Source organism: Electrona antarctica (genome assembly GCF_951216825.1).
Source record: "Electrona antarctica genome assembly, chromosome: 7".
NCBI lineage: Eukaryota > Metazoa > Chordata > Actinopteri > Myctophiformes > Myctophidae > Electrona > Electrona antarctica.
Window position 1 is genome coordinate 12,773,992 of NC_136812.1, and position 13,568 is coordinate 12,787,559.

Sequence of the window (13,568 nt, forward strand, 5' to 3'; positions counted from 1 at the left end):
GGGAGGGGGGGGGAGACTTTGACTTTTTTTTACAGGGGCCAGTTTCGAATTGCAGCCTTCCGAAAGTGCTCTTTGAGAGCAGTTTTGAAGGATTCTAGGGATTCACATTTCCTAATGACTGTTGGGTAGGGCGTTCCACATTTTAGTGGCATAGGAGCGAAATTCATTGAATCCCTTGTTTGAACCGAATCTGGGTTGTACGTGGTTTGTTGAACTCCCTCTGGTGTTGTGATTGTGGACTAGGTACATGGGTATCTTAGTGTGGTGTAGCCAGCAAATCTTGTTGACCAGGCCCATTGCAAGTTGCTGTACTCTGTCGTCAGCCATTCCAGCCTATCAAAATGGGCAGGAGTGAGGTGGGTTCTGGGAGTAAGGCCAAGTAGTAGTCTGACCAGTTTGGCCATATACACCTCTATTACACACATTTCTAACTACATGACATGTGGTACCTCCATTATACATATATGGAAATGGACTGAAAGAGAATCTTGAGTCAGTACTACTTTCATTTTATTACACAAATTATCCAGGATGTTTTAGCCACATCCACACCATGCCCACCTCTTACTTAATGACTAGGTGATTCAAGAGATAAGAATTTATTTTCTTGGAAATGTCAGACAATGAAAGCTACTGTGTATTTCTTCTAACTTCAATGCTCGGAAACAATGGGTAGTGTATTTCATAATTGTCCAACAACCAATCAATCAATTTCAATCAATCAATTTAAAGATGATTCAAATGAGTAACTGGTGTCCTAATCACCTCCCTCAGGTCCAATAGGAAATCGCAGAAGAAGAGAATTGCCCGACGGTATGGTTGAGTTGACAGCCTCTCTCCAGAATAAGAGTAAGTCCATTATTACACAATACACACCCAAACACTTGTTTTGTCTCTTAAACATAACCATGTTAATGCTGTGTGGTTTTTAATCAGATGGAGGCAAAGATTGTGGCAAGCTGGAATTTGGAAATGTATTTGGGGTCAATTCAGTTACACGTTTTCATTTATACTCATCTTCGTTCCAGATCTGGAGATCCCGAAGGGGTTGACGTTATCCGTAACAGGTACTACTATCTATGTGGAGTGGTCACCAGTGGCGGACGCAACAGACTACATCGTCATAGTTAAAAAGGAAGGCACCCCAGGATTGTTCAAACTGGTAACAGTCGTAGGCCAAGAATCGTGCACAGTTGGCGAGCTTGAATCATCGACCAGATACTGTGTGAGCATCAAGGCCAAGAATGCCATGCAGGACAGCACTATTTCAAAATCAACGTGCATAACTACCGAGACTACTATGTGAAAGCCCCCCCCCCCCCCCCCACTCACTTAAAGGGACATTGGACTTAGCAGGGCAACCAGTGATAATAAGCAAAATGATGTTGTCTTCTCCTCACCTGAGGTGTGTAACATGAGTATTGTTATTACTGGTTCATGTTAATGTTATACATATAAAACTGTAGGAAATCTCATATAAATCTCATTGGCCACTGTTAAGTACTAAATGCCATATAATATATATTTCGATGAACTTGAAACCTGTACTTTTTATGTTTGGGTTATGTCTACTGTATGTCACAATAAAATTGAGATAAAACCTGAGATGTACCTATAGATTGGAATTTTAACAATTCGTTGTAACTTTTAGAAATGGGTTGTATTCACTCTCATAACTGTGGTTGGTAATATAGCAGCATGTCATGTTATAGCTCTCAGAATAAGTATTGCTGAAATTGTTTGTATTTATCGTAAATTGTTTCATTTTTACACGGGCAAAAATAAGACTTTCTGTACATCTTAACATTCTATACAGCTGATTGTTTAATCAAATACACAGAATAAATTTAAAGTAGTTGTAGTGGAAGCAAATAAAGTGGTAATTTATGTTATTATTTTTAAACCATTCAGTATATTTTCTGATGTACTATATGTCTTTTCTCATTGTGTGCACACTAACAGAGATCTTTTTTTATCAAGCCCAGAAATGAAGGAATGAATGGTCTGTGTCTGTGAAAACATTAAAATAGATTTTCCTGATGAGCACTGGTGTTGTGAAATTTCCCTTTTGTGCAGCGTTTATACATGTGCATGTGTGCATGCGAGTAAATGTGATGTATGGCTAGGCATAGGCCTACATGGCATGGCACATACCCCTGGGCCAACAAGCATGCTGAAGTAGGGTGTAAATGTTATGTATGGGTGTCAAATCTGTCAATATATTTGTATAGTACCTCACTGAAATAAACACTGGCGTGTGTCCTTCAGAGATGTTTGCAATGTAAACTTTGAAATGGTAAATGGTGCATTTATATAGCGCCTTTATCCAATAGATTGTGCATTACATTCACCCATTCATACACCGATTGCGGCGGAAGCCATGCAAGGTACCAACCAGCACATCGGGAGCAATTTGGGGTTCAGTGTCTTGCCCAAGGACACTTCGACATGTAGACAGGAGGAGCCGGGATTCGAACCGCCGACCCATGGATCATTGGACGACCTGCTCTACCTCTTGAGCCACAGTCGCCCCACTGTTTTTTAGAAAGACATATTTAATAGACCATTAGACCAACCACCCTGCATATTAATTATGATGTGCTTTGAAAGAGTTCCATGATCCCAAAATTCACAACATTTTCTCAATTCATGCATGTAACCCTTCATTTCAATTTTGGTCTCTTTAAAAGAGACCAAAAATCATCTAAACCGGTTTTTCACCAGACAACACCAGCTCAGCATATATACAGTGCAGGGCACTCCCGGACTACAAGTACATTGGGCTAATTTTAACCTTTTTTGTTAGGCCTGTACATTTTGTATCGAATCCTTTTAAATAGTTGCCTATTATTTTTAACCTGACCTTTACCTCGCTCCTTGCCGCTTCAAATCGCTATATGGTATATGCGGCTATGCCATTATTGCCATAATAATTTGCCATTGTTGCCCTCGTGCTTTTTGGCCAGAAAGGGAATTTCTTTCTGAACAACTTAAAAACAGGCCCTGTAAAACTATTTCCAAATACAGTAGTACCTAAAAGATGAAGCGGCATAGAGCCTAAAGAATAAGAGGCAGCACTTAGATCAACACGAAAACTGATTTATTAGAAGTCCCACATAGATTAAAATAGTTTAGTTTTTTTAAATTTGACATTTGAAAATATAAAAATACACTTTTTATACAAAAAAAAAAGTAAAGAAAAACAAACATTTGTGTTTTAGGTGTCTACACTGGCCAGCCAGACTTTAAGCTGTAAAGGCTGCAGTTACATAGCTAGAAAACAGAGGGGTAGAAAGTTTAATTTCATTGTCAACAAAGCAACTCGATGCCCTTGTTCCGAGAGAGAATTTGACATTCACAAATGGGTCCCTTTAAATTCAGATATTCTGTGACTGTGCAAATTGCAGCTTCTGAAGCATCAAACTATCCACAACTATTACATGTGCTTCTGAAAAAGTAAGGCCTCGAATGCAAACCCTGGTTTGGGTTATTAGCTGCCTGAGCTGTGCAAATTGTGTGCTTAACTACTGAAATAAGGTTGTGTTTGTGTATATGCATGTCACCCCCAGCCCCAGGTTGGAAAAGACTGCTGTACAAACTCTGTGCATATCTGTGTCTGTGTGCGTGTGTATCTCTGTTTAGTTTAGTTTTCTAAAACTAAACTAAACTGTGTGTCATTCCTCGTCTTCCACTACCAAAGGTTCATAGTGCTGGTTTCTGGGTCTATAAAGACAGTAGTGCTGAATCATGAACAGTACATCAAACATCATAGAGAAAAGACCCAGGCCAAACTTGGTTGGATCGCCAAATATCAAATTCCACTCATCTGGTAAGAAAAAAAAGACAGACAGACCAAGAGAGAATTAATGTGTGGCGCGCGTGCACGCGTGCACGCACGCACGCACGCAATCAGGGGTAGAGGAATTAATAAAAAAAACGTTTAAAACATTCGCTCTGAAAGAATATATATATATATATATATATATATATAACATGAAAACTTGAAATAACTGAACTAAATCAAATCTAGATGATAAACTCCAGCGAAGCCTCTTTTTGCTTACCGTTGTTGTACGACTCCAGGACCATCTGCAGAATGCTGAACGATCCACCAGTGAAATCCAGCAGCACGTTGCCAATGCTCCAACCTTCAGTACTCTGTCTCCTGTAGTTCATGTAGGCCTAGAGCGAGCGAGCACAATATTTAGATATCAAAGACAACTAGGAAAATCAAAGACAACTAGGAAGAAAAATGACAGTTACCGTGTGGGGTTCCCCAGGGGGTCCCTCTACTGTACTGTCACACCAAATCATCATATACAGTATACACTATACTGTGTGTGTGTGTGTGTGTGTGTGTGTGTGTGTGTGTGCACGAAAACGCCATTTCGTGCTCAGACAGACCGATCCAGCCAGGGACACACATAGCTGTCTATAAGAGTGGCTGCACCACTCAAAAAGTTCTCCAAGGAGCACAGGTCTCCGCCAGGTCTGGTAGGTTGTTGTTGTTTGGAATTCAGTCATTATAAAGCTTTGTGGAATCTGTATTAGTTGAGGATCAATGTTGATGGCGTTTTTGCACTATATGGCCGATTTGAAAAAATGTAGGGTGGCATTTGCTTGCAAAAATATTGTTTCGCAAAAAACGGCCTCCTGGTGGCACTATAACAGGCCCATGTGAAACTTTTAGGGCAGAGGTTGTGCTCTGGCATCCAGGGAGTGTGTGTGCACAGTTTTATGTTGATCAGGCCAACGGTACCGGAGACGTTTAGCTGTCCACAGACAAAACGTCTGGGTTTCCGTGGATACAGACTATGGAATGTACTTCCCATAGCAATCAGAACTGCAGACTCACTCCCTATCTTCCGCCGCCATAGCCCATAGAACTTGCCGTAGCACTTGCCCTAGCCTCAACGACCTTACAGGCGTATGTATAGGCTCAACTTATGTAACTTAAATAGCATTTTATGTAGATATAGCACTCTATAGTGTATACTGTATACGCATAGTTTCATTACATAGATATTCCACTGTTCCACTGTTCTTAGCTTACGTATGATTGATGACAATTTTTATGTATTTGATGTATTACCATGTTTTTTTGTTCCTTCTTACTGTAAATCGCTCTGGATTAAGTGTCTGCTAAATTGTAAATTGTATAACAAACAAAGACAACAACAACAACGACATTATCCGTGAGTCTGAATACATTTCTTGGGTATAGGCCTATCTCACAGCCCGCTTTCCACGCCCACTTCCGGTAAATAGTGGTGTCTTTAACATGAGCATTTACACGTTTTTTTTCTCTGGAGAATCTAAGTACATTTTCTAATGTAAAAATGTGACAGACCAATATTATTATGAAGCAAACAAGATGGTAAATCAGGTCGAACAGATAGAACAAACCTTACCTTGAGAAAACAAAAGTTGTAGACTTCTTAAATTACCTCTGTTAACATGTAGCGTCTATGGAGTGACGTCACGCTATCACCACTAACCCCGAAAGGGGGCGTATTTAGGGGGGGCGGGGAAATTCTGTGAGATAGGCTTATTGCTTACCTGTGGCATGTACTTGATCACAGTGATGGCTAGTTTGATGTAAGAGAAGTAGTAGAGGTAATCCAACCATGTAATAGCCCTGGCTACTGCCACAAAAAGGGTTGCACATGCAAATGCCCAGCCAACTGCCAGCAAGATCAGGGCTACCCTGGACACCTTCTGACCACCTCTCTGGAGAGAAAGAACAAACACGCACACGCGCACACACAAGTTAACCCATTTTGACCTGAGATCAGATTCTAAAAATGTCTTCTACATCCTGACAGTTTTCTGAAAAAGCTATGTTTCTATGTCAGTCGTTCTTCGATTTTTCAAAAATAGCAGACCTACAAGCTCGTAGCGCGCCACTCGGTGGCGCGCTATGAGCTTGTAGATCTGCTATTTTTCAATAGCTAAAGCATAACATAATGCTAACACCAAAAGGGGTTCCCGCTCAAAATGGGTTAAGACAAAAACTCAACAAGAAATGCACGTGCCCATCTTGTATACAATCATGTGCCAGATATATCATAAACAAACACACCCCAATTAGTGGCACGAGAGTGGCAGTCGCTTTAATTTAATAAAGGCTTCCCTCCTCTTTTTAACTTTGAGTGCCCGGATCGTCTCTTTTTTTTATCTATGCCTTGATCCCGTTTTGATCAGTGTGAGCACCTTTTAATCATCATTACTCCATTAAGCACCTGGTTAGTTCCTCTTTTTTTTTTTACATTTGCACGATAAAAACATTTGTTGCATAATGCCATCAAATTGTAGCAAACAACCCGTTCTATTCACATTTACACATATGGTGTGCCTTGTATACATACAGTAGCTATTCTGTGTCGAACATATGTGTATGTGAAATGAAATGCATTGTTTCATAGTTTATACAATTTGAATTGACTGATGGCAATATCACATCATTTTATAATGGGACAATAGGTATTTAAACTAGTATTCGTTACACATCAAATAGCGAAAATAGCAATGTAATGTTTGTCTGTTTTCGCCAAATTGTTTGTCTATTTTAGCCCATTATGCCCAGAACGCTAGGGTTCATGTGGTTAAGATGGAGACTTTCTGTCCATACCAGCATCTGAGGAAAACCTTCACGTCACGTCATTGCATTAAATAAAGATCCTCTTGATGAGAACTATTTGGTATGTGGATCTTTCCGTTCTAATCTACAGTATGTATTGCTGGATCTACCACCCATTTTATTGGAGATTGGGATAATCTTTTGCTATTGGTAAAGTCTTAGCTCATATATTCCCCTCTTACAGCCCAGCCCCACAGTCAGCGCTTTCCCTTCAACGTCAATTTGTTGTCATTTGTGTTAATAAAATTAATAAATTATACATTGCAAAGCAATTTCACGTAGGGAAACATTACGACAATAACAGTAGATGTAAAGGACGCAGCAGTCTTTTCATCAGATGAACGACTTGCCACTTTGGGTTGATTGAGTAAAACCCAAACTAACCAGCTTGCCAACTACAAGCTTGCTACCAAATGGCTGCCGTTTCAGAAATCAAGGAAGAATGTTACTAGTATACACAGGCTACTTATTTATTTAAACTGATTAATTGAAAACAAGTGTAATCACATCTCAACATGATGTTTGCATCACCTCAACAAACAAATGTGTAGTGTTTAGATTTTCTAGATAGTCGGATTCACACGTCAACATAGATTAGAATGACACCACATCAAAAGATTCCAACATATTTTGATTGTCCACGAATATAACCTTTTCAATTATTTTCTTTCACATTGTTATAATGATCATTAGCAATAATCCAACCATCTCCCGGACTCCGTCCCCAGTTAGAATTCAGAGTTTTATTTATTTTGTTGCCAGGACATCTACTTATGTTCCAGGACAATTGGACCATTTTGTCAGTTTCGATGACTGGAAAACAACAGTCAACATTCCAGGTTTTCCCAACTACCTCATATACAGCAGCCTGAGACCCCTGTGTGTATAACTACCTCATATACAGCAGCCTGAGACCCCTGTGTGTGTAACTACCTCATATACAGCAGCCTGAGACCCCTGTGTGTGTGTGTGTATGCACCTACCTCATATACTGCAGCCTGACACACGTAGATCAAACAGAACAGGACTGCGTGAAGACTGAAGAAGACATCATTGGCAGCTACAGGATTGACTCCATTTGGGTACTTGTCCAAAAATAGCTCCTATACCGCACAAATAGACAAACAGAGACAAGGGCACGCATGCAGTTAGATTGATGGATGGGGTGGATGCATAAAACTTTTTTTATCCCCCGGTCTGAATATACCGTTAATAAATCACGTGACTTTAAAGGACCACTTCACCACTTTTCAACCTATCTGTATACAATTGGTCCTCACTAATGATCATGTCAAAATGCCAGAGTTTTTTTTCTACTCGGTCTGTGTCTCAGCGGAGGGCTGTTCCGCAGTTCGGAAACCCGTCCACCAGTGACATCGATGGGGATTTTAAAGAAGGGAATTTATATAATACTCAATTTTTAATATGCTATTTGGATGACCCTAAGGATCATAAAAAAACCTTGAACGATTACTATTGCAATGTCTTTTGGGTCAAATCTTAGATTGACTGGCCTACAATGAGACTGAGTGGGGGGGGGGGGGGGGGGGGGGATTTGTATTGTATAGGGATCATGTTTTTTTTGCTCCTGATCTGATTTCGATCATTTGATTTTGAGTATCTGCTGATTTTTCTGCTGATTTATAGAACACGTATGTCACATCACTAGTACACTATACAAAATCACAGACAATATCCAGTCTAATATTGATATGGATATATTATTGATACTAGGGATCACATTCTTTTGCTCCCGATCCGATTCCGATCATTTGAAAATGACGTGATCGGCCCAGATTTCCGATCACGTGATCGGATCAGGTCAACCCTAGTATTTTACCATGAACATTAGTGGAGGACCAATTAAAAGATAGATTGAAAAGTGGTCCTTTAACCGAACTCACAAAGAGAAACTGACCATGACACAAAAAAGTGGTTATGTTATAGAATTACCTTGATAAAGGGTACCCAAAAAAGCCCTACGTTGAAGACACTGTAGGCAACGAAGCCAGTCAAGTTCAAAGCCAAGAAGTCAAAGTTGAGACCTACAACACTGTCGTACGCACGCACGCACGCACGCACGCACGCACACACGCACACACGCACACACGCACACACGCACACACACACACACACACACACACACACACACACACACACACACACACACACACACACACACACACACACACACACACACACACACACACACAAATATTTACAAGGTGCTGTACAGAATGCAATCAGCAAATCCCAGACAAATACCCACACACCCTTCAGGGGTACAAGTAACAGCGTCTTCGCCATATTTGGTGGCTACCGAGGTTGCACAGAATTTTGCAAGCTGTTTAGCTGATTTCTTTTGGCATCCCAAGTTGTTGGAAGCCTCTTACAACCAAACTATGTACATGTCCTAGGCTGCCACAGACAGACAGACAGAAAGACAGACAGAACTGGACTTTTCATGCTTGTAGCCAATCTGATCTTTACTTATGTTTGTACAGAAGATAGTCTGTCCTGTGTATGTCCATCATAGGTAGGCTACCTTTTCCTTTTCCAGTTTTCCAAAGCTTGTGGATAGAAGGAGATCGACCAGGCCACAAAGTAGATCCATCCAATCACCTGATTGATTATCGACAGAATGTTGCTATGGATAACCAGGAAACGGATCCTTGTGGTCAGACTGAAACTGTAAAAGAAAAGGAGATCACAGTGGGTGGGTTGGAGGGATGAATACATACTGTAGCTGCCTAAGATAGATACCATATACAGAGAGGAACAGGTGAAAAGTAATAAAGAGACAGCATTTTATCCACCAAATTAGACCTTTTTCACATTTCCAGATTTCCCACGCCCCTCACATGAACTGAGAGTGCATGTGAAAACACTTTGAACTGAGAGTGCATGTGAAAACACTTTGAACTGAGAAAGTGCACGTGAAAAGAACTGAGTGCATGTGAAAATACTTTTAATTGAGAAAGCGCTTGTGAAAACACTTTGAACTGAGAAAGTGCATGTGAAAATACTTTTAACTGAGAGTGCATGTGAAAATACTTTGAACTGAGAAAGTGCATGTGAAAATACTTTGAACTGAGAGTGCATGTGAAAATACTTTGAACTGAGAAAGTGCACATGAAAACACTTTGAACTGAAAGTGCATGTGAAAACACTTTGAACTGAGAGTGCATGTGAAAACTAGGGAGGGAAAGTGAAAATCAAAAAGTTGATGGTGCGATCACTGCGATGAGAATTTCTCTGCCATTGCAAAAAGAGTGCAGCAGTGATTCAACGTCACTTTGAATTGACCACTGCCATTGTCGTTACACCTTACATGACATCATACAAAAGGTCTGCAGGTTTGATAGGTAGATCGATGAGGGATGACTTTTCAAACGGGCAGATAGACATTGTGGACTTCATCAATATCACCGTTACAGCAAGAGCTTACCTCGGCATGTCTGTGTTGTTGCTTAGGAGGTACACGGTCACTCGACCAACCCTGTGGGCTGCCACCTCAAAACTGACCGAAGTCGCTTCCTCTGGCAACAGCACCTAAACACATAAACAGCATTCAATCTCTCTCTATATATACACAGTATGATGCCCTGTATATTCATGTTGAAATGTTTTCTACTGTATTTGTTAACCTGACTTAAATCCTATATTCTTAGTTGACCGGAGGCCCCCAGGTGCCAGGCTCTATACTAGGACTCAAGATTATGAGACACGTTGTGACGGATTTAAGCAATATTACACGAGAGGGGGTGGTTTAACGCCATTAATGTACGCCTGCGATGCTGCAGGAACTTGCCTGCAGGTCGAGTTCCGAAAGGCAGCGCAGAAGTGCATTAATGACGTTAAAGCACCCCCTCGAGTGTAATATTGTAATTATCCAACAGTTAACCGCTAAGATAATCACTAAATCATCATATTTTTTTAATGACAGATGTAGCCACTACGACCACAAATGTCCCAAGAAACTCGCTAGCCTAGCAACCCAGTATGCTGCGCTCTGGGAGAACGGAGCAGCTGATTTCTTTGTTTTGATTAGGTGTTCCGTTGGAACAACGGCTAGAAGCCTGTTTCAACCAATCAGATTGCTTCCTCGAAACAACCCGTTGTAAAATGTACAGTATCTTCACCCCCCCAAAATATGGATGCTATAGGGTTCAAGTGGTTACTGTAGTCTTGCCTAGAGTCTAGACAGAGCTAGACAGGTCTCCACTACCTGTTGAGGGAGAGTGATGATGAAGGAGTAGTTGTGGATGGAGCTATAGGTCACATTGAACTGGATGACCGTCGACTGGTTAATAGGCGGTCTGCAGGAAAGGACAGAAAGACCATTTCAAAATGGCAGAGAGACCTTCTTCCAAACAAACTAAGTATAAAGTCTAGCTGGACCACAAGGACAGGCATTGTATAATTATTTTGTTGTCGTTTATGGATTACACCAATGTAAATGGTCAATGTTACCTGGCACCGATGGCGACGTTGACTGTCGATTTCTCTTCCAAGATGACAGCATCAGGAACAGACAGAGACACTGTGGATCCTACAAGACAGAAACAGTACTACATCTTTAATTCAATTGTATATAGGGCTGTCACGGTTACACATGTAAGTTGACAATTAATTGTCACACAAATAATTGCGATTAAACAATTCAATTGTGTTTTTTGCATTGGAACGTTACAATTTGTATTTCTGTTTGCCTTTTAGACTTCGTAATCACAAGTTGAACAGGGCAGATATGACAACTAACTTAAATATACAAAGAAATTAATTTAATAAAAATCAACCGTCGAGTCGTCAACATGTTCTGAGCTACTTTCTGTCAAGAAATTCCGTGCAGGTGATTATTTTGAAGTGTTGGAGTTTGGGTTGGGCTGTCAATAGAGGGTAGGCTATTGCAACTCTAGATTCAACCCATTATTTATTTTTGTGCTAGACCAAGTGTCTGACTGTACTCTCTACCGTTTACATTTCTGTCTAATAAAGTATTCAATCAATCAAAAAACACACCAGATGTGCTGTTAGCTGTCCAGGAAAGCAACAGCAGCGCTGCTAGCAGAACTCGCTCTGCCATGTTCAGTGAGAACAGATGTGCTCAGAGGCAGCAGAGAGAGAGAGAGAGAGGCAGCCTGCAGATTCAGAATGGGTTAGGGGAGCTAACCTAGAAGTGATGAAAGAAAGGCACAAATACAATAATATATATTAGCACAGAACATTGTTAACATCTTGGAAAGGTCATTCTCACAGTCCACCACTGACATCTGGCGGCGGGAGAGAACATTACAGTTAATTATAGCCTACTAAGTAACATTTATATACTAGCTCACTTTAAAAGACAAATAGTGAACAATCAAGTCGGACTGGATCCATGCCAGGATTCGAAGTTGGTGGAGTTGTATCAACACAAATGCTTGCTCTGAATTTAGCCACAAGCAAGCTGAGATAGTATTATGTTCAGTTCAGAACTTCAGACAGTAAATGTCAGGGTATAGCCGCAACTGAACATGGCTAGAATGTTAGCATATTCGCGAAATAGTGCTTTGCAACAAGGGGAGGGGGGAAAGTCTGATCATACAGTTACAATATTTAATTTAGTAAACAAACTGCTTTTTTCTACTGGCTATTACTAGCAGAGATTAAAATAGGGTGCATTTTGCATCCCAAAATGCAGTTTATAGTTAAGGGACGCAATAAAACAACGACCTCTTCATCCACGGGATGCACACTACTGTACTGTTTTTTTATTCTAGTTTATTTTGCTAGCTTTAGTTATAATAATCATTTCTACATGAATATAACCATATCAAATGAAATGGGAGTTAAATGCTGCAATTTGTAAAAATGGCAAAATAATGACTCCTAACTGAAGTGGGACTCATAAAATGTCCCTGGGACTCATCTAAAAGACCATCCTGGGACTCATTACCATTGAAAACCTATTTACATCACTGTACTAGCCTCAGTCAGAAGTAGCTATTCAGCTCTTTGTGATAATAAATACCGGTACATAAAACAAACTGCTCACACCAAGAACACTGCATATCAAATCCTTTGATAATAACAAACCTTAAAACCATTACAACACCACGCACCTTACCTTACCCGGCTTGAAGTCTTGCTACCATATGTCTGTCTTCTCACAGGTTCAGTGTGTGATGAGGAGGACTGAAGTCTTATGACCTAGCTAGTCATTTATGTCATGTGCCTACTGCCCTGGCTGACTGACTCACGCACCATCGCGTCGCCCATATAGAAGTATGTTTTTATTTACACAGTAAATTACATGAACAGATATGCACCCGGAATGCCTTGTTTTCAGCGGCTTTGCCATCAACAATCGTCTAAACGAATGAATTATTGTCGTCATGTGTGTGTGTGTGCGCCATAGTGTGCGCAGAATAATTTAATGTGGAACCATTGTGAAATGCATTATTTGTTTCGGTACGACAACTAATGTGGGAACTCCACTGTATGACCTTCTATTTCCGGTTAAGCTCATGCTGTTGTTGTTACTTGTTACCATAAAATAATATAGACGTTTTTATTTCTTCTGAAACATATGATGTCCTTAATGAAGATCTGGATGCCTCGATCTCCGTTCTCACGGTAAACTTGTGTGAATGTCTTTGTTAACGGAAAACTCATTGCTCTCCAACTAATACTTAGCATTATATTCCTATAGTTCTGTGTAGCGTTTTTGTAGATCTTTAGAGTGAGTTGATTTCGTTGACAGATTTTATTTACACAGATTGAACAGATTGAACGATGACCACTTTGTGGTAAGACCACTTTTTTAGAGGTTTGGGTTGTTTAGTTACCTTGCCATGATGTAACTCCAGTCCAAATATGCTCCTCATTGTACGCTGAAACAGCTCTCAAAGTCACTCTTTTAGTACGTAAACAAACACAAAGAGAG

General features: G+C 40.4%; 1 protein-coding gene across 4 annotated transcripts; it reads right to left on the minus strand.

The window, feature by feature from the left end:
• Positions 1 to 3,083: 3,083 nt before the first annotated feature.
• ctns (cystinosin, lysosomal cystine transporter) lies at positions 3,084 to 12,907 on the minus strand. 4 transcript variants are annotated; one of them, XM_079505655.1, is made up of 11 exons: positions 12,755 to 12,907; positions 11,663 to 11,813; positions 11,114 to 11,192; positions 10,869 to 10,959; positions 10,089 to 10,192; positions 9,186 to 9,329; positions 8,594 to 8,693; positions 7,624 to 7,743; positions 5,560 to 5,730; positions 4,065 to 4,182; positions 3,084 to 3,826 (listed from the first exon to the last, which is right to left on the minus strand). In XM_079505655.1, the coding sequence occupies exons 2-11, from the start codon at positions 11,724 to 11,726 to the stop codon at positions 3,675 to 3,677; spliced, it is 1,143 nt and encodes a 380-aa protein (XP_079361781.1). In that variant the 5' UTR covers positions 11,727 to 11,813; positions 12,755 to 12,907; the 3' UTR covers positions 3,084 to 3,674. The 4 variants fall into 4 exon arrangements, with proteins under 4 accessions (XP_079361781.1, XP_079361780.1, XP_079361783.1 ...); XM_079505654.1 differs by having other exon boundaries at positions 12,750 to 12,903; XM_079505657.1 differs by having other exon boundaries at positions 11,663 to 11,808; positions 12,755 to 12,892.
• Positions 12,908 to 13,568: the final 661 nt, after the last annotated feature.